This window comes from Odontesthes bonariensis, chromosome 18 (assembly GCF_027942865.1).
Source record: "Odontesthes bonariensis isolate fOdoBon6 chromosome 18, fOdoBon6.hap1, whole genome shotgun sequence".
NCBI classification, from domain to species: domain Eukaryota; kingdom Metazoa; phylum Chordata; class Actinopteri; order Atheriniformes; family Atherinopsidae; genus Odontesthes; species Odontesthes bonariensis.
In genome coordinates, this window is record NC_134523.1 from 18,214,571 (window position 1) to 18,235,425 (window position 20,855).

Genomic DNA, 20,855 nt, shown 5'->3' on the forward strand with positions numbered 1-20,855 from the left:
CTGATCAGCGGTTTGAAATCAATGGGCTCTGAGGGGCGTGGCTAGAGCTGTGACGCAAGACGTACATAGACGTACTGACGTTTGCTGGGAAACATGTCGGCATCTCAGACAACGACAAAGGTAGCAAACCCATTGCAACTCAAAAAGGCTTGCTTTAGAAATGTGTTGTTATTTATTTGCTCTTTTAGGACGCGTTAGCCTGCTAAGCAAAACTATGCTTATGAAGCTGCCGTCTGCACGTCGCACATTTATTTATTTCCTGGGGATAATTACTCTTTAATTGCAATCTGTTCTACAGTGCTAGCAGTGTTAGCATGCAATAGTTTTATATTGACAAAAGGACTGTCATAGTATTGTTAATGTTTGTCGTTTTTGTCTGGCTAGACCATTTATATTCTGCATAGAACTGTGATGTTTAGTTGAATTGGAGGTCTTTATTCGGAGTTCAAACCGGTTTTAGACGAGAGGTTGTTCCTTTTGCACACTGTGGTACCAATGAATCTATCCTAGTGAAAAAAAAAAAAAGATTTAGAGCAGTCAGTGAGAACTCTAGCTTAATATACCCATGTGTATACAGGCTATTATTTGTGGAAGTATGTTGCTTTTATTTGTATAAAATGCATGAATGGATTTGATTGACTAATGGCGGCAGCTGACGTAACGACAAAAAAACAACAGCCATTGGTTGAGAGGTTGATTTTTAGCGAGGCGAATGCGCAAATCTATACCCAACACATGATATCGTGTTATTGTTTGGGTGCACAATAAAAGCCTGAAACGGGCTTCATTGACGTCTCTGTACGTGATGTCCACAGTTTAACCTCTCAAACTTTACTTATAAACAGTTGATTACATATTCAGTAGCTTTTTAGAGGTGCTCACATGTGACATATCTGTCATGTCTCATCCTGAGAAATGTTTTCATCATTATTGATCGCGAATATTATTTAACAAAATTAGAATATGTTTAAAATGCTGATTAATAATAAGAACACTGATAAATAATCAGTTGACTGTCATAGCGGTGAAAATCTGCTGTGGTTTAAGTAAGAAAAGACCCCAGATGTTGTTATCACGGCTTTTATGATCATAATATTTTAATCAGGAATCAAATCATTCATAAAATGAGTATGTTCCCACTCTAACAAATCTTTTCTAGTCTACAATCATAATATTTTAATCAGGAATCAAATCATTCATAAAATGAGTATGTTCCCACTCTAACAAATCTTTTGAGCCTTTCAATCTGTCAGTACCACTTGATTTAAATATGAAGTAATCAAATTGTACATCTCATCCCAGTGCAGTCTTCATTTGGGTTGTTGGCTGAGGAGTCCTGTGTCAACTTGCTTTTACTAACTTTTGATGCTGATAACTGCAATGGAAAACAAGACACAACAAAGGAAAGGGGGGGCACTTTTGCATTGCCCCAGGTTGCAGCAATGAGTTTTACAGAGTCAAGAGCCAGGGAAAGAATATTCACTTTCATACTTTGCCAATAAAGCGGCAAGCGGTTCTCCAACGCTGGCTAGCTTCTCTGAAACGAGACAGTCCTCGAGTAAGCCCTAATGCGAGGGTGTGTAGGGAACACTTTGTAAAGGAGGATTATCTGGAGGAGAAGGTCTTTGAGTCAAACGTACTGGTGACTCGCTGGACCAACAAGCTGAAGTCCGAGGCTACTCCCTCTGTGTTTGACTTGTCCATTGGGTGTCCAACACAGTCTACTAGCAAAGAAACGACCCAACAGCGCACCAATCTGACAGAGCAGAGAGAGGTACAAATGACAGAATAACCACTAAATCCAGTCAGCACTATCTTTGATAAAACTAAAGTCTTTCACCTTATAATGACGTCATGGTTATTTAGCGTGTCTCTTTTTTTTTTGTGCCAAAGCACAGCCATCTGGTTTACAAGATAATGACTTGATGATACTCTTACTGTGGCAGGAAAGGAAGTCTTGATATAAAACAGCATCTCTGTGGAATTGAAAATACACTGTTCTCCCTCCGATTCTGTCCAGTATCTTGGCTCTTATTTTTCCTCCCCTAAAGTCATTGAATTATAAACACTGTGCAGAATTCATTCAACTAAATTGTGATGCTAAATCACTGATACAAAGGCAATATGATGGAAAGGTACAGCAAAATAGATCTGAGTACCAAAAGAAAGTCTGTTAAAAATGACAGGACAAGTATATTGCAACAGACTTAATACTCTGAAAAGCCTATCAAAATGACATGTTCTGATCATTCATACCACCGCTAGTTCTCCATCTATTTGCATGCTAATCCCATAAATTGAATACATCACCTTATAGGGCAGTAATTAATTTTTTTATGTGTCTTAAAGCCACAATAAGCTCACAGTAATCCTTTGATTTTTGGCTTTACAACTGATCGCATCATTTTAGTTTCAAGACATTTTCAGTGAATTGTGTGCCCAGATAAACAGTCGGTACCATTAAACCATAACAGAGAAAATGTGGAAACAGTTGGAAATGAGAGTGTTGTTCAAATTTAGCAGGTAGTGGAAAAGCAGCAACATGGCGGCTTGAATTGTATTACAATGAACTGCAATTAATAAATAGTTCCAAATAGCATGTAACCCTAATATCCGTTTTATTTAAATTGTTTTCGCTTTTCTGTTGTCCTCTCTGGCAGGAGCTCCCCATAAAAGATGGTGCAGAAACACCAGCAGAATCATTGGCAGGACCAAGTCAAGTAAAAGATGGTAAGTTGACAGTTGCAGATGATTGTGATCTTTGAAAATTGTGTATTTTGTAACACAGATCAACAGAGCTGTAACACTTTGCTGGCTTCACAATGCCATCATGATTAATTTGTTAAATATTTAAACGAGACGTATTTCATCGTCAAATAACTATGTATAACTGCTTTGTCCATGAATAAGTAGGGTCTATCAGATTAGTCTGTAAGGAGGGCTTCTGTGGGCAGATGTTCTGATGTCTTCAGTACCTTTTCTTTATTACCGGTATTCTTAAATACCGTGTAAACAGGGTCAAACAGCTTTCATGCCAAAGAACTAAGACCAAGAACAAAGAAGGCAGTTTCTTTTTATACCAAGATGTACCTGCAGAACAACACGTCTGTCTTCTGGTTCCGTTTTTCAACATACGGTTTCTCTCAGGGTCTCTTAGACTTTTTTCTGTGCCTGGCTGACATGTATCAAGGTAATCATTGTATATCTCTGCATCAGACCATTTCTGTGTGAGTCAAAGAATAAATCAGGTCTGCCTTCTCCAAACGTACTGGTATAGTCTGATTTTCATTTTTATTTAATGCTTTCTGAAAGCTGCATCATTTAATTACCTTCAGAACCGTACCAGAAGGTATGTGGGGATGTGCAAACGCTGTCCCATTTTTGGGTCAACTATATATGGCAGTGCTCTTACATGTTAATATTATGTGTTTATCCTCTGCTGAATACGCAGCTAAAAATAATATTTATAACAAAATCTGGGTAGAAATTTAGAGCGTACCCACTTGTGTAATTAAATTTACGTCACTGTCGGCAAGCATTAATTGCCGACTCCTTTACCTTGGCTTCTTTTCACTAAAACTTGCCAAAGATTTGGTGATTCTTTTCCCTTTGTCAGAGACATAGAGTCTTTAATTATACTTGTTCATTCTCGGCTCACTCGTCGGCCAAACTGTGCGCTCAGTAATTGAAGATCAGGGCAAAAACGGTTGCTATGATTCCTTGTATAAATTGTATTTCGAAAGCCTTGCATTGTTCTGAGGCAGATTTTAGACAACATATGTTTTATTTAGTTACTGCTTTGCAGTTAGCTAATAAAATGTTAAATGTGTCCAAATGTCAGGGCTTTTAAACATTTTTTTTTAATCACTTCCCCCTGAGCCGTGTATTCCTCCGCCATATTGCTCATCACTAACATAAGTGTGAAATAAGCACCTGCGCAGTTCAATGTACAGCGTCTTCTTCGTTGGTGTTTTACACCAATTTACTTCTTCATCTTCTGAGTTTAATTAAGGTTAAACGTAAAGTCACGTGCTAGCTGAGTTTGATTTGAAAATCAGTCATTAAGGGCGGTAAAGTTCATTTTTACGTTATGTCACTGTATCCATCCCGAATGGTTGACATCCGCATCGATATTAATATTAGAATTGAGAAATTACCACACCTCTACAAATGAACATAGTTTATTGTGGCTTTGTTTTTCACATTACTGTTTTTAAAAGTCCGCAATTGCTTTGAATGTGTCTTAGATAATGCGGCCTTGGACATATCTGCCGCCAACAACGCAGAGCCCATGGGTGGTATGCCATCGGTGTTGCCCTCTCAGCAGCCTGGGAAGGAGGCATCCAGAGCGGCGGAAGATGGAGACAGGTGGTCCCCTGCCTCCTCCCCGGTGAACAAACCTGCTGCAGGTGAGGCTGATTTAATCTGCTTCTGATGTTACAGACACGTTGGTCCTAAAGCGGTTCAATCTTAACAAACCGGTGTGATTTTTACTAAATGTGAAGGAATGATTAGAGTCCTGGCTTTAAGGTCATGCAGGTTTAATGCAATGTTGGATCACAGTTGAATTAATTGAATAAGCTTTTTTGTCTACACATTAAATCACTACTGGGTCAAGTGATAAACTCATTTCTCATGTCAGGAAGATTTTAGTGCTCATGTCGCTTAAACTCCAAGCACATTTTCAACAGTCTTTGACCTGAGAAAAGATTTATAGTTATTTTTTCACTCCTTTTTCAGGGCACGCTACTAAGTCCCTTTCATCAGCCTCTTCATCATCGTTGTCCTCCTCTCCTTCTACGTCTTCATCGTTGTCCCCTGGTCGGGCGAAGATGAGTGTTTCAGGACCTGCTAACAGTAAATCCATCAACCCACCGGCTCCTTCATCCTCCTCTTCCTCCTCTGCCACAGCTTCCTCCTCTCCCTCCATCTCACCCGGCCCACCCAAGATCCACCGGGCTCGAAAGACCATGAACAGGCCTCCACCAGGGCAGGTGAAAAGGAGTTGGTTTATATTCAAATCCTTCTGTTCCCGCGTTTAGTCACCGCCCATTTGATCACTTTCTGTTTTTGTTCGACAGATGAGTCAAGTTGAGGCATCTGTGACTCCCTCCGGATCCTCGTCAAACTCCGAAACTGGTTGGTTGCTTTAGAAAACTCAAACTAATGTTTCATTTGAATGCCCTTGAGTGCCTTTTTTATTGAAAACTAACCCTGCTATGTTGCTTTGTGTCTCCAGTAGTGGCAAAAAAGAGAAAATTGGGTCATTTATCAGACGGCACACCTGAGAGGTGTGAAAATATTCCAGACAATGCTCAAACTATGGTAAGGTTTGTAATTTGCATTTGATTTAACAGTGAAGCTTCAGTTCTCAGTGTTGACACAATATCTTTTTTATTTCTTTTAAAAACCCAGGAGGACAAGTTATTCCACAAGAAAGCAGAGGCCATCACAGAGACGGCTTCCACGAAGAGCAGAAGCTTTGTGGGGAGGTCGGAGGACGAAGGAAGCAAAAAAATGCAGATTTACAGTCCGTCCACACGAGACTCTGAGAAGGTGCAAGCCTTTGATTAATTGGTTGTGATCACATATTATCTATCATAGTAACACATAATAGATAATATCCAAACATTTTTCCTTTGTAGAGAAAGGGAAAGATCATGTTTTTTCCCCCTTGTTGTTCTTACAGTTTGAAAATGGGGGAGAAGCAAGGCAACAAGCTATAGACACAGAATAATATGAGTGATTCTATATTACAAGCTTGTTGAATCCCTTTCTCGTATCGTTATAGCTGCATTAGTTTTCTATTTTCATCTTGAAAGTCCTCATATGACGTCGGGTCAGTGTTATTAATCAGCCAAACAAACAAACAGCGAGTGAATAGAGTTGGATCGTAAGAAAATGAGCAGCGCTCTCTTCTCTGAAACACAGGTTGGCGTGCCCGTTGAAGGCAGATCTCAGATCAGCTCAAGCAAACCGCAGCGGTCTGCTCAGAGGTGAAATCACAAATGCAGAGGACAGATATTAAGTACAGTATTTTAATCTCCCTCCTACTGTGGACTATGTTACCGATGTTGATAAATTGTGCAACGTACATTTTAATGGCTTCTTTGACCTGCGAGGATTCAGCTACTTAGATCCTACGGTGCGATGTGAGCACATCAGCGGACGAGGGAGAGACTGCAGCCGGCTGTTTGCAGCGGTGTATCCGTTAATCAATCTGTGTCATGGAAATGCAATTTAAACCTGCTTTAAGAATCCTGCACAGAAATTTATTTAATACTTTAATAGTTTTCGACTTGTTAACATGTTTTAAGCATCTTTTGTTGTGCACATGTAGCACTTTTCCTTTCAAATAGGTGTGTAACTGTCTACATATTCTCAAAGGAATCCAGAATACCTTAATGAACTAAGCAACTACAGCCCTCTCACATTGGTTGATGTTCATGTTCATGCATCATCGGGTGAATATTGAACAACAACAGTGTGCATGAGATCACACAGACGAGCTAGAAGGCTTTTGTCTAAACATCTGTGTGGTGACAAGCCTAAAATAGGGTTTAAATGAGATGTGTGATGTTTGGGGAAAGCCTCATCCCATCTGTTAAACACGATGATGGTAGTATCATGGTTTGGGTCCATTTTTGCTGTTTACTGTATCTTGCTATCTGCAGTAGGACAGCTTGCCAACATAGTGATCCGATGCTTTTCTTGCTAATCTACTGCCACCAAATGTAGAATAATGTGCAAACGGTGGCAGAGATGTGTCACATGTCATCTAGTGTCTGCATACCCTTGCAGGTTTAAAAACATTGCTCCTTTTGGCTGCTAATGGTTAAAAACTCAGCAAAATACCTTTTAACAAACTTAGAACTGCATCTCAGTAATATGATATAATAGCCAGGACCTCAACAATTTTATTCATCCTGGTTAAGTTAACGCAAAAACAAAAAACGCAAAAATTCTACCCTCCTTTTTTCTTTTTTTTTGATCTTCCACACCTGTGATATTTTTACATTCAGATAAACATTCAGAATGTTTTGCCTTGCAGAGTTTGGAGTCTGAAACACAGAGAATCGTCCGGAGCAGAAATGAGAACGAAGAGTCTTCGTGGCTGCCATCAGATCAGGACAAAGGGAGAAACCTTGTTGATTTGGTGGAGGCAGAGGAAGGTGAGGGTCAGCATCTACAGATGCTACAAAGATGCACTTAGAATTAGCTGTGACATTACGATGTAGATCATCTGTGTGTAATCAGTGTATGACTAAAGTTTAGAGCCTCTTTTAAAAAGATACATCTTATAGGCAAAGAAACACCTGAAGCATATCCACAACCATCATTGAAAGATACCAATTAGGGTAAGAATATGAGAAACTCTCTGAGTCTAACCAAGGACAGTAGTCAAAGAAATGTAACGAACACTCACCCTTTAGAGGGAGTCTACCGCTACATGCTCTGTGGGAACACTGGAGGAACACAGATTTCGGCATTTATGGAAGACCTTGTCGTGTCCTTCAGCTTTCCTGTGAAAGCAGATTTGATGCAACTTATGCATATTTTTACCGTTCAACACTTTTAAGACCCCCAAAGAAAATATAGAAATAAACTCGGGGTCCAGATGTTTGAGGTTTTTTTTCTGTTGATATGTGAACTGGGCCTTCTCACTTTTCCTCATCCCATTCAGTACTTTGTGAGAAGCTTTATAAGAGGAGCGAGTTGATATTGTGGCTTGAGTCGTGTCTCAGGGTGTTTTTTTTTTTTTTTTTTTTTTTTTTTAACATATGACCAGTATTTATATTTCAGTTTGTCCTCAACAGAAAGGCCTGGGGAGTACACAGAGGTTCCTTTGGGTGCTCTGGACATTGCAGCTGCTGACAGCCTGACTCTTTCTCCTCCTCCTGGTAGGTTTAACACCGTTACGGTTTCTGTAATCTTTGTATTGCACCTGCTAAAGGAAGAGAGTTTTAAAGCAATATTAGCTGCTGTGAAAGCACTGGTGGGATTAAATTAGTTATTAATAAGTTTTATTAAAAGTATGCTTTTGTCTGTTTTTATAAAGAAAACAACGAGCATGGTTTAGTTTTGGTCTCTTAGATGTGAATATTTGCAGTTTTTTTTTTGTAGAAAATTAAACTCATTATTTTAACCTCTTGCACAGATTTTTTTAAGCTTATTTATTTATAAAGTTAATAAGTTATTGATAAAAGTTAACCATTTAAAGAATTGAAATGAAGAATCTCAGTCACAAATAAAAACCATTCGTGGTTACAGTTGAATAATCGCACGAAATGCAGATCCATATCATAAGTGATTAACTTGAAAACACTACCACAAAATATTTACTAGAATTAAAAATATCTGGTATTAAATCAACAAACGGTCACATAAACACATAGTTTTTCTGGTAAGGACTCCTGCCTGTAAGCTGTTTTCAGACATGAACACTGGACAATTTCCTGAAAATGCTCATAGAATACGGTTGGGTCTTCCACAACCTGTATTTGCTCATGAAATCCCAACAGGAGCGTCTCCAGCTAAGTTAGTGTGTCACAAACAGAATTAACCTTAAATTAATGGTAAAATAGCATCTCGCAGAAAAATACCTCAAGATGAGCAATTTCCATCTTTGTCTGCTTGAGCTTGAAACATTGTATGTAAAGCAGCTTCAGTATCAGGACAGAGTCTTCTAGAAGTAGACCAGGATAATAATAATAATAAATAAATAAATAGCAGTATCTCTTTCTTTTGCAGTTGGTAGAAATTGGGGCCAAATATACTGATTATTTTCCACATAAACTCACTGATTAAAAATGACCGAAGTTATGAATCAATCACCAGATGAATTGTCTTATTTCAGCCGGGCTACAAATTAAAACCACATATTCGGGGTCGGTGGCCTTGTTTTGGATGCGGTCTTTGTGTCATTTAATGTTGAGTGTGAAAAAGGCTCCATCGATCCCTCTCGTCCTCTCTGCAGAGGGGAGTGATGCGGGCGACACGGAGCGGCTGGAGGAGCTTCCTCTGTGCAGCTGCAGGATGGAGGCTCCTCGTGTCGACAGCACCAGCAACAGACTCAGCAGACAGTGTATGGCCACGGAAAGCAACAATGGAGAGGTTTGTCCCTGTGTTTCCTCTTTGTTTTCGCTTTGCAAGTGGTGTTTTGATCTAGAGTTTTATCATCTGCACTTATAATTTTCATTCAGCTTCATGTGTGATTAAACATCATCTTTATAGAGTTAAATAAAGAGGTGATCAAAGTAGGAGTCAGGATAGAGATTTGCTAATGTGTGCTTTGGAAAACACTGCTGGAGAATTGCTTTGCACTGAAAAAGTAAAGTTTTTCATTTATTCTGATCCTGCTTCAAACAAGGTATGAAGTCAGACTGTTCAAACCAATATAAATTCCCGCCGTCTTTGTCGCTATTTGCGAGCAACACGCTGAGCTGCACTCTGCCAACTTACCGACTACATGTAGCGACACATTGGACAAACAGTGACTAAATTCCTTGGAAAAGTGCCTCGAGAACAGCCCCAGGAGTGTGCCCTTCTAAAGCCGGTCTGATTGACCAGCAGTCACATTTTACAGCAAAAAGTCGACTAATCGTCGACCCTCAAATATATTTAGCATGCCAGTCACGTATTTTCATAATGGTGAAATCTGCTACTCCTGAGCTCAGTCAACAGCCCCCGTCTTACACATATATTACATCAACTCTTCCCAGCTTAATACACACATACTGGATCAAAATGCATTGTTGCAAAGAATAATTGTTTTGTTACACCGAGGCCAAGTAGATTTAGATTTTCTCAAATAAGCACAAACCGAAAGATTAAGCGACTTTTCGAACAAACTTTATTTTGGCTGCTGTTTCTTTCTATATAAGAAAGTCTTACATTCACATTTACATTGGATTTCTTTGTTGGTTATATAGATTTAGGAAGGAGGAAACACTTGTGATGATGAGACAGATCTTGATGGGATTTTTTTTTATTTCAGTCTTATCACCCCACATCTTAATAATAAATAAGTATGCTGATGCAAAGCTGTTGCAAAAACTAGCCTTATCTGGTTGCAACTACTTTTACTGGATTAATCTCAATTTTTAGAATAATATTATGATTTAGTTAAAAAGTACAAACAAGGACTCGCAGTTACAAAATAATCATGTCATTTGAAAGTATTTGTTCTCCATATTATGTTTTTATATATTTGACTTATTCAACCATGAAAAAAAGGTGTAAGACGTAATTATTTCTGTCTTTAGAGCATCATGAAAGCTCTTTTATTTTCTCCTGTTGTTTGTCAGCTGCGGTCGTGCACCAACTGGACTGTTAAAGGTGAGACCATGCGGCCGTCCAGTCGTGTCCTGCTCATGGTGCTCTGTGACGTCCATCGCTCACACATGGTCAAGCACCACTGTTGTCCTGGTTGTGGATACTTTTGCATCGCGGTAAGTGTTAAATAAAACCTGCTACCATTTTTGAATAATACTCATGTGGATTAGATGTAAAATTGAGACATATTTCTGATTAAAAATGTTTTTACATCTGTCTTTCTTCTCTTCCTCCTCCTTATCCTCATTTTTCTCGTCTTTCAGGGCACTTTTCTCGAGTGCTGCCCGGACCAGCGCATCGCTCACCGTTTCCACCGGGGCTGCGTGACGGTGCTGAGCGGCGGGCGCAGCAGAGTAAACGGCGGCGGTATGCTTTTCTGCCCCCACTGTGGTGAGGATGCCTCGGAGGCCCAGGAGATCACCATCCCCTCCTGCAGCTCTGCTACAGCCTCTGCAACCACCGTCGTCACCATGTCCGCCTCCTCCACCACCACCCCGTCTCTGCCTCCGTCTGTCCCCACGGCACCTTCCCTCACTGCCTCCACGGGAGGGATGAAGGACGGGAAGATGCCTGAACGACCTGTCAGGTAAGATCGGATAATAAGTTGGATATTCTTTAACTCATTTTCTCAATTACTTAAGAAATGTGTTCATATTTCTTATCTTTCCCTCTCTTTCTTTTCAGCGCTCGTATGCGTAGTCACGGCATGGTCACGCTGGCAGTGGAGCAGCAGCCTCCGCAGTCTGTAGCCTCTGCAGTGACGGTAACCACTGTCCCCCCAGCAGAGGAGGGAGTGGACAGTGTGGGACCCTCCCTTTGTATGCCAAATGGGAAGCCAATCAGCCCCAGTGCACTTCCACCTGGCCCCAGCAGGGCGGCGCTGCAGAAAGCTATTCTCATGCAGGACACTGAGAGGTTTTGAATCTTTCCTAAACATTTTAGCTTAAACTCTCAACTTAAATGACATGTTTTTAGTCTTATTTGTCTCTTCCAAGTGTATGCACAACAGACTGTTGATACATTTTTGGGCTGACAGTTTAGAAACCAGCAATATTTAAAGATTTAACTGATCTACAGCAGCTGAGACCTGGCAAAGAAATGGCTCAAATCTCCAATCAGGGCATCTCCACCATCTCTAGAAATCTGTTAAAAAAAAAAGTGAGCTGCAAACAGAATCTGAATGACACAAAATCATACGTTGCACCAAACGCATGCTGCTTCTCTTCCGGGAAAATTTTTATTGCTCTCTGGAACGTTTTCCATCGTCTCAGACTATTTTCAGACCAAAGCGGTAATTGCTTTTTTTTCTGATTCACCAGGAGGAAGAAGCTGAGGTTCCACCCTCGACAGCTCTATCCCGCTGCCAAACAAGGAGAGGTGCAGAGAGTGCTGCTCATGCTGAGTGAGTGGTAACAAATGCTCATTTTGGTTTGAATCACGATAAATGTGGTCACCCATACAACTAAATATTCCTTTTGCTAAAAGGACAACTGCTCTTATTAGTTTAAATTAAATACCTAATATTATGATAACTTACAGGTTAATCATTCTCTTTTGGAAGTCTTCTTCAGTAGATTTACATGCTTTAATGTTCAAAAATCACGTTGTTATAATTGTCTTAGCGCTGTAAGTCTTTTCACCTCGAGTCTGAAATGCCTTGTTTTACTTCCTCTCTGTTTAAGGCCAAGGTCTAGTCTACTATGATTGGTCAGAAACTGTCGCGAGGCTGCTGTACATTCATTAACAAGCGGGCAAACATGTTTCATGGTGATGTCATTCCAAATCTAATTTAAAAAAAAGTTGGGACGCTGTAAATAAAAACAGAATGAAATATTTTATTCACAAGTAAACCTGGAAAACATCAAATCTTGAAAGTGAGACCGTTTACTTTGTTGCAACGCAACTCAAAAGTGTTGGGAGCCAAGAGATGCTGAGAATAACAGCTGGAGGAACATGTGGCAACTAATGAGGTGAATGGGAACAGGTCGCTAACATGATTGTGTATAAAAAAGAGCACCCTGGAGAGGCAGTCTGTCTGAAGTAAAGATGATAGCTTATTTTAAATCTATCTGTCTGAACAAGGGGCACTACTGACCATCTATGTTGGATGCCAGTGGTAGCTCTGCATTAAAAACAGACATGATTCTGTCATGGAATTCACTGCATGAGATCAGGAACACAGTTCATCGTCCCATCCACAAATGCAGGTTAAAGCTCTTGTCATGTTAAGAGCAAGACGATGTTAAACAGCTTCTTAGTAGAAAAGACTGAGTGTAGGACTGACCTGTCATTCTTCTCGCCAATGGTCCAACATCTGGTCTCCTCAGTTCCCAGATTCCCTGAAAAAGAGGTGGGGATGATACACAGTGGGAAACATGACCCTGTCTCTGATTTTTGCTGCCACAAAATTCAAGATGAGCTCTAAAATGTCTCTCTTTCAACATTTGATACGTTTTCTAAATTCCACTGTGAGTGAAATATTGGTTTGATAGATTTTAAAATAATTTTATTCACTTTTTATGATTTATTTCTACACAGTGTTCCAACTTATTTGCAATTCGGGTTGTTAGTAAAGGAAGGAATGCCCGGACTACAAATGATTCAGTTCAGGTTCACTGGCAGAGAATAACACCCCCTTTGGTGTGGACACTGGACATATTAACTCTATCAAGCTTTTTACATTCACAAAAAAGGCTGGATAATACACCGACAACCAAAAAACAAGCATATTATCCTCTTTAAATCTGTGTATCTGTATGCTCCAGTGGAGGGCATAGATCCATCATACCAGCCTGACTCTCAGAACCGGCGCTCTGCTCTTCACGCTGCAGCTCAGAGGGGTCTGCTGGAGGTCTGCTACATGCTGGTACAGGTGAGACATTTAACAGCATCTTTTAACACGAGCTACTCGATGTCACTGTATTTCCTGTAAGGCCGCAATGACGCTTATTTTCGAGATATGTGAGTACTTTTTTCTATTCTTTCATACGTTTTGCACCCTGACAGGCTGGAGCACAAGTAGAGGCTAAAGACAAGGACCTGAGGACTCCTTTGTTGGAAGCTATCATCAATAATCACATAGAGGTGGCTCGTTACCTGATCCAGAATGGCGCCTGTGTATATCACGTTGTGAGTGCCTCTAAGGGCTGAAAGTAAACTTTGAAAAATTGTTGGTTTTGGTTGAATGACATTTTCTTGTGTGTGTGATTTAATGTCGTTCTTCCTCAGGAGGAGGACGGGTATACTGGACTCCACCATGCAGCCAAGCTGGGAAGCCTGGAAATTGTTAACATGCTTCTGGAGACGGGGCAGGTTGATGTGAACGCGCAGGTGAGGGAAGAGGTGAAATTTTGTTTGCTCTTGATGTGAATTTCTATATATATGAAATGAAACTAAATGCAGCCTTTTATGAGATCGAATAGAGCGATAAGGGTTTCTAAAAGAGCTGCACAGTTGTTAGTGCATAGAAACCTTTGACCTAAAGGAAACTACTTCACAGTATCATCGTCCAACTTTTATCTAATATATGTTTACACCAATCAAGACTAAAATCACCCAACTACTATTTATTAAAGCCTCATTGCTTCTTTAAAGCACCTCTGACCTGCCAAGGCCACGACCTCTGGCATCAGATCCTTGCTTCTTCTGGCCCATTTCCTGGAGGTTTAATTGGATCGAGAGGGGATTTTTAGTAGATGCGTTGACACCTTTGGCCTTTTTTAGTTCTTTGAGTCATCCTTGAGCAGCTTTTAAGCTCCGGCAGGACATATTGTCCTCCTGGGATGTGGCGTGAGGTGCCTTTGAAAGGGATTTTGGGAATCTAACACTGTTCAGGTGGGTGGTATGAAGAAACATTAGCCCCTTTCACACTGCGACCCGCTACCTTAGCGGCTCCAAATTGCACCTTCGACCCGCGTCGAGCAATGTGAACGCTTGGCGTGTCAGGGTGACCCGTGTCGCCTGAAGCCGAGTTCAGGGGGCGTTGCCTAGTGGCAGAGCGTCACACGAAACACAGAAAATGCTGGGCGTGTACAATGACGTAGGCACAAGCCATGCGTCGGAGGTAGGGTGAAATACACCTGTCTGCATCAAATTTTTCAAACAAACGATGGCGGGACACCTTGAGAACTCGTTTTTGCAATGCAGTTCATGGAGATGTTACTTTACGGTGCGTCTTGCTGCGTGGGAAACCGCGCTCTCCCATCTTTCTCGCCAGCCCTTCCAGCAGAGGTCCATCTTTCACCGTCCCCGAAATGTGGCGGTAAATAACGTCCTCTGCTCGGGGGCTGATGAGCTCGCGGATCTCCTTGTCTCCCCAGTTGGCCATATTAAAAAATGTCTCCAACTTGATGTAAAACAGAGTGAAACTTGTCCTCACCTGTCGCTGTTGTTCTGAATCAGCTGTCCATTCTGTCTTTTAAACTCCTCACGTCACGCCCACGTCCGACCCGCGTCGATTGTGTTCACATCAAACTCGGCTCGGCAAAAAGACTAGGGTCCGACGCGGGTCGAAAGGCGAGTCGAGTTGACGCGGCAGCCCGGGTCGGCAGTGTGAACACAACAGCGGACACGCTAAATTTGCGAATTAAACGCGGGTTATTCGGCAGTGTGAAAGGGGCTATTGACCTGAATGCAGTTTCCTTGCATTGTCTTTAAATGATCACTTGAATCACTTGAACTGTCGGTGGCTTTTGATGCTGTGGCTGATCTGTGTGCAGTATGTCAGTGAATGGCATTTGTATCTGTCTTAAGAGCACATGGATACTGTCGGGTAATTCTGTGACTTTCTGTTTGGATGTTTCAGGACAGCGGTGGCTGGACGCCGATTATCTGGGCCGCAGAGCACAAACACGTTGAGGTGATCAAATCGCTGTTGAACAGAGGAGCTGATGTCTCCATCAATGATAAGGCAAGTTTATACAGTTAACAGTCTTTATAGTGAAAAGTTAACGACAACTAAACTTCTGGAACTACAGAGATTAGCAGTCATTTATTTATAACTTGAATCCCTTGTGTGGTTTGTTTGTTACTTCTTTTCAACAAGTTAACACACATATGGAACCCATATCTCATCATAATGACCGTTACAAAAGCAACAATACAAGCACTTTGGTCCAACATGTTTATATTTACACTGATTCTGATTAAGCAGCAGAATAAACTGATGTGTAAAGATGTTCTTCAGCCAGTGACGGGGGAGAAGTTTGTTCTTACTCTTGAAGACATGAGAATTCAGTGGTGATGTTTAGTCCAGCAGGGTCCAGGGTCATCAACTGGAGAAGAAAATACATTTATTCTGCTAGAAAAACAACTTAAACTTCAAAATGGTTGCTGATTATTTTTTTCCATTGATTTTTAACAGTTGATCGTTTCATCCCTCTGGTTACCAAAGTTCCTTTTGAAAAAACTTTGACATTCAGATTCTAGGTAGTGGGACCGTGATAATGTGTTATAAAACTTTAAATCTGGTAGAATCCCAATTTTATTGGGTTAAGTGCTGACAGCAGCTCCTTCTTTTTCTCTTCAGGAGCTGAATGTTTGTCTCCACTGGGCGGCGTATGCGGGCAGTGTGGATATAGCAGAGATGGTGTTGAACGCCGGCTGCTCCCTCTCCTCGGTTAACGTCCACGGAGACACGCCGCTCCACATTGCTGCCAGAGAAGGTTACCTGGAGTGTGTCACGTGAGTCGATGTCAATCTTTTGAAAGTTTTATTTAAGTTACAAGTCCCAATGCACGGCCATCACTTCTACTTATTTATGCACTGATGTTATACTTTACCACCATATTTAAGAAGCTATTTAATACAAATGAAGACTTTAGCAGGCATGATCGCCGTCTGTTTTCTTTCCGCAGATTGTTCCTGTCCAGAGGTGCAGATATTGACATCGTGAACAGGGAAGGAGACACGCCTCTTACTCTGGCCCGGGCCGACACCCCGGTCTGGGTTTCACTCCAGATCAACAGGAAGCTGCGAAGGGGAATCACCAATCGCTTGCTTCGAACAGAAAGAATCATCTGCAGGTAGATGTTGTGGCATTTTTCTCATTTTAATTTCCCTTTCTCTCTTCTTTGTCCCTGATTACACTTGATGCGTTGTGTTCCAGTGACATCGCGCAGGGCTATGAGAACGTACCGATCCCCTGTGTGAATGCAGTGGATGACGAGGGTTGTCCTTCAGATTATAAATATGTTTCGGAAAACTGTGAGACCTCAGCAATGAATATAGACCGTAATATCACACACTTACAGGTAATTTGGTTTGATTTGGGATTTATTTGTGGCTTTTTATTCGTGAAGCACAGCTCATTCTTTTCATTTCTTATGTCTATAGCACTGCGGCTGCACTGACGACTGCTCATCTAGTAACTGCCTCTGTGGACAGCTCAGCATTCGCTGCTGGTATGACAAGGTAAATAACTTTTAAAAGCCACTTGTTTTGATTGTTTTGTACTGAATTCATTTTAGTTTCCACAGACCAGAAATATTTAATAACAAAACATGTTCCAGTGCTATTTCCTACCTGTAAATAAAAAAACATTGTAGGGCTAGTGGCCAAAATTTGATGTAGTCATGAGATGGTTAATTAACGGTCTCAAATTGTTCCACCGTTTTTCCATCACCAGGACCAACGACTGCTTCAGGAGTTCAACAAAATTGAACCTCCACTCATATTCGAATGCAACATGGCGTGTTCTTGTCATCGAACATGCAAGAACAGAGTGGTCCAGGCTGGAATCAAGTAAGAGCGACATGTTAAACTCAACTGATCCCAACTACACGACAGACTACACACATGGAGGTTTTTATTTTGAACTGCAACAATCATATTTAATCTAACACTAAAATGTGATTGTTGCAATTAGAAATTTAATGTTTAATCACAGTTTAATGATTTGTCAGAGAGAAAGAAAGCTTCTTCTCTCAGGCTTCTTTCTACAGGCTGCTGAAGGAAACTAGAACAAGACAGTAATTATTAATCAATCTGAAGCTGAGTCGGTCACAGATGATTAACACCACCGGAGACAGGGAGCCATGTGGTGCAAACAATCTGTCAAAGCCAGATTTATAATTGTTCTGTGAACCCTCACATTTCGGTTTTACCCTCAGAGTTCGTCTGCAGCTCTACAGGACGGAGAAGATGGGCTGGGGAGTTCGAGCTCTGCAGGACATTCCCCAGGGAAGCTTCATCTGCGAGTACGAGAAACCTTTCTGCTTCCACAAATCAAGATGGTTTTTATTTAAAAAAAACAAGAACTTAAAAACCCTGCATCCTTCTTCTCAACCTGCAGATATGTTGGGGAGCTGATCTCTGATGCTGAAGCAGATGTTAGAGAAGATGACTCCTACCTATTTGACCTGGACAACAAGGTGAACCTTTCACTATAAAGAGAAACTGTGATGGAAAACATGGAGGAAGCAGGCATAAGCACAGTTACTGCATATGAAAATGATTAGAAAAAACTAATGAAGTAAAAAACTGTTCAGACCTGAATCCAGAACTGTTGAGCTTGAAAGAAACGTTCAGATAACATTTCAGCTTTGTGGAGAAGCTGTCAAACTCACCCACGGTGTTACTTTTACTGAGAAAATTGGACAATATCTGCATGTTGTCTATTTTAATTTTCAATATTTCTGAAAACATGCACGAAGAAATTCTGTTGCTGTGAATAGAAGATGAACCGAACTCACAGATTTAAAGATATGATATGATATACTTTTCTGTATCTTCAGCAAGAGTAGTGCATTTGGGTTTAAATCTATAAATCTAGAAGGAAAAGTAATTGTGCACTTTGCAAATGTTTGGTCACCCTTTTACTTTTACTGGGGCATCTTATTTAGCTTGTCCTTTACATTAAAAAGCAAGTAAGGCACCAAAAACACTGACAAAGCAATTGGTAAGTTAAACAGCAAAATAAGTGGAAATAAAAACAAAAGAATTCAACTCTCAATAGAAATGAAAAGCCGTGGAATAAAAGTGTGTTTTAGCTTTAAAAACAGGAAGTGTTGAAGCCTGCTGAACTCGACTAATGGCAAGGACGTTGTAAGGAAAGGCCATGTCATGCAGTTTTTAAAGTTGAGAGAAATCCTGACTCATCATTTCTTCCCCTACACTGAGCAGCCACGGACTCCTCTAAGCCGCTGAAAAAATGCTCATGATTCAGGTAAAACAGTGGAAGGATGGAAGTCAAGTTGAGATCTGTAAGAAAACTTTCAGCACTTATACTTTGGTTTAAAGGCAACGTAAGGCCAGGACCTGTTTTATCAAGCTGCCTTCATGGAGCAGAGAAGAAACCTTTCCTTCCACAAAATGTAAGAACTTTTGGCCATGAAAACACCTCTTAAACTGTTAAACTCAAGGGTGGATCAATCATGTGGAGCAGCCAGTGATACAGGGAAGCTTTCACCGGTCGAGGGAGAAATTCATTCAATTAAGTACTTCAAGCAAACATCTGTTTAAATAAAGAATGAAGCTGACGATCAAAACAGCTCGTCTTCTACAAGACTACGATGTTGCCGAACACTCTTCCAGAGCTCCAATGGACTCACAGCACCCCAATTTAAATGTAATAATAATCTGAATAGACCTCAGAAGAGCCGTGCATACAAGATGACCCAAGAATCTCACAGAGCTAGAAGCATTTAGCCCACAAACATGATTGTGATCCGTGCCAAACGGTAAATAAACCTGTTTTATCCCTTTTCCCATTTTGTTGTTCTGAAACAGAAAATCTGGAAATGGCCTTTAATCTTTCTGACAATAGTAACACAACATTAACTCACTCTGTTTTTAGTATTTTCCTCTGAGATATACATATATATATATATATACATATATATATATACACACACACACACACACACACACACATCTAAACGTTTGAATGCTCATATTCACTGGAAAAGTCATATTCACTGGAAATAAGTGCAGGAGGTTTGTTGTGAGATATTTTACAAGACAAAACCACTTCAGATAGTTGTATTAAAGAGTTTAAAAAAAAAAAAAAATGTTTTGTACCTGATATGTTATTAAAGTAGAAAAGTTCTACTTCCACTTTTAATTAGAAAATAATTGTAACTGGGGCGGTCGGTGGCGTAGTGGGTTAAGCAGCCGCCCCATGTACAGAGGCTACAGTCCTCGATGCAGCGGGCCCCGGTTCGACTCCCGCACCGAGCGGCCCTTTGCTGCGTGTCTTCCCCCTTTCTCTGCCCCCTGCTTCCTGTCTCTCTCACACTGTCCTATCATTAAAGGCATAAAAAGCCCAAAAAAATACTTAAAAATAAATAAATAATAATAATTGTAACACAGTCAGCCTCTTGGTGTGTTTGTATAATGTGTTATCTGGCATCTATAACTTAAGGAGCTGTTTATTGCTTGTTTTTTTTTTGTGCAGGATGGGGAGGTGTATTGCATCGACGCTCGGTACTACGGCAACATCAGCCGCTTCATCAACCACCTGTGCGACCCGAACCTCATCCCCGTGCGGGTGTTCATGCTGCATCAGGACCTGCGGTTCCCTCGCATCGCCTTCTTTAGCTCCAGGGACATCCTCAGTGGACAAGAGCTGGGGTGAGAAGCTGACTTTATGACCTGTTACACGCCTACAACTCATTCCCCTTCTTTACTTCCTCTTTGCCTTCAGTTTGTCCATCGGTTGCTCACTCAGAGTCACCTCTGTCAGTCGTGTTTTCATCTCTGTTTCCATTTAAACTGTCTCACATCTTGTAATATACAAATGCTTGTCTTTAGGTTCGACTATGGAGACCGGTTTTGGGACATTAAGAGCAAGTATTTCACCTGTCAGTGTGGATCAGAGAAATGCAAGCACTCGGCTGAGGCCATCGCCTTGGAGCATAGCAGGCTGGCTCGGTTGGAGGCCTGCTCGGAATCAGGAGCTGACTGTGGGATGACCATGATAGGAAACTGTTAAAAACACTTTCCCACGGGGCCTTTGGATTAACCCCTTCAGTTTTACATTCTCACACTAGTAATGGAAATACATCATGTTGGAGGGTCATCCTGTATGGTGCTTTTTGTTTTGTCTTTTCTACTCAAAACGTTCTTTTCCTCAAACTATCACATTATCATTATATGCTTTCATGGTAGAGGTCAGGACCTTTACTTTTTATAAAGAGGATGTGGTTCTGTATATGCAGTAATTTAACTGGATCTCACTACTTATGCCTTGACACAGACGTTGTGCACCAGGAATCTGCCTTCATCCACCGGCCAAACATAAATGCATTTTATATACCCCTAGCCTTTTTTTTTTTTTTTTTTTTTTCGTGCCAACAAACAATGCATTTTGGTGCAGAACCAGATCAGACCAGATTAAAACCATACTGGACTCATTAAGGACCTGTATTATTCTGTTGTTTATGGATTTGTTTTTCTTTGTCCCTATTTTTTTTTATACATATTGTCTCTTTTGTCACCTGTAGTGTAAATAAAATAACTCATGAGTCAATTATTTTGTGTCTGGCATGAATATAAACATTTACAACTCGTCGCGCACTTTC

General features: G+C 40.8%; 1 protein-coding gene across 2 annotated transcripts; it reads left to right on the forward strand.

The window, feature by feature from the left end:
* The first annotated feature begins 65 nt into the window (after positions 1-65).
* On the forward strand, positions 66-20,824 carry ehmt2 (euchromatic histone-lysine N-methyltransferase 2). 2 transcript variants are annotated; one of them, XM_075449539.1, is made up of 27 exons: positions 66-120; positions 2,661-2,730; positions 4,248-4,409; positions 4,741-4,994; positions 5,082-5,139; positions 5,240-5,325; positions 5,416-5,556; positions 7,052-7,172; positions 7,818-7,901; positions 8,978-9,114; positions 10,308-10,451; positions 10,599-10,921; positions 11,020-11,250; positions 11,655-11,737; positions 13,101-13,207; positions 13,342-13,464; positions 13,564-13,677; positions 15,140-15,244; positions 15,863-16,017; positions 16,191-16,358; positions 16,442-16,586; positions 16,669-16,746; positions 16,961-17,076; positions 17,445-17,531; positions 17,627-17,705; positions 19,730-19,905; positions 20,086-20,824. In XM_075449539.1, the coding sequence occupies exons 1-27, from the start codon at positions 94-96 to the stop codon at positions 20,264-20,266; spliced, it is 3,555 nt and encodes a 1,184-aa protein (XP_075305654.1). In that variant the 5' UTR covers positions 66-93; the 3' UTR covers positions 20,267-20,824. The 2 variants fall into 2 exon arrangements, with proteins under 2 accessions (XP_075305654.1, XP_075305655.1); XM_075449540.1 differs by having other exon boundaries at positions 13,564-13,665; positions 20,086-20,823.
* Positions 20,825-20,855: the final 31 nt, after the last annotated feature.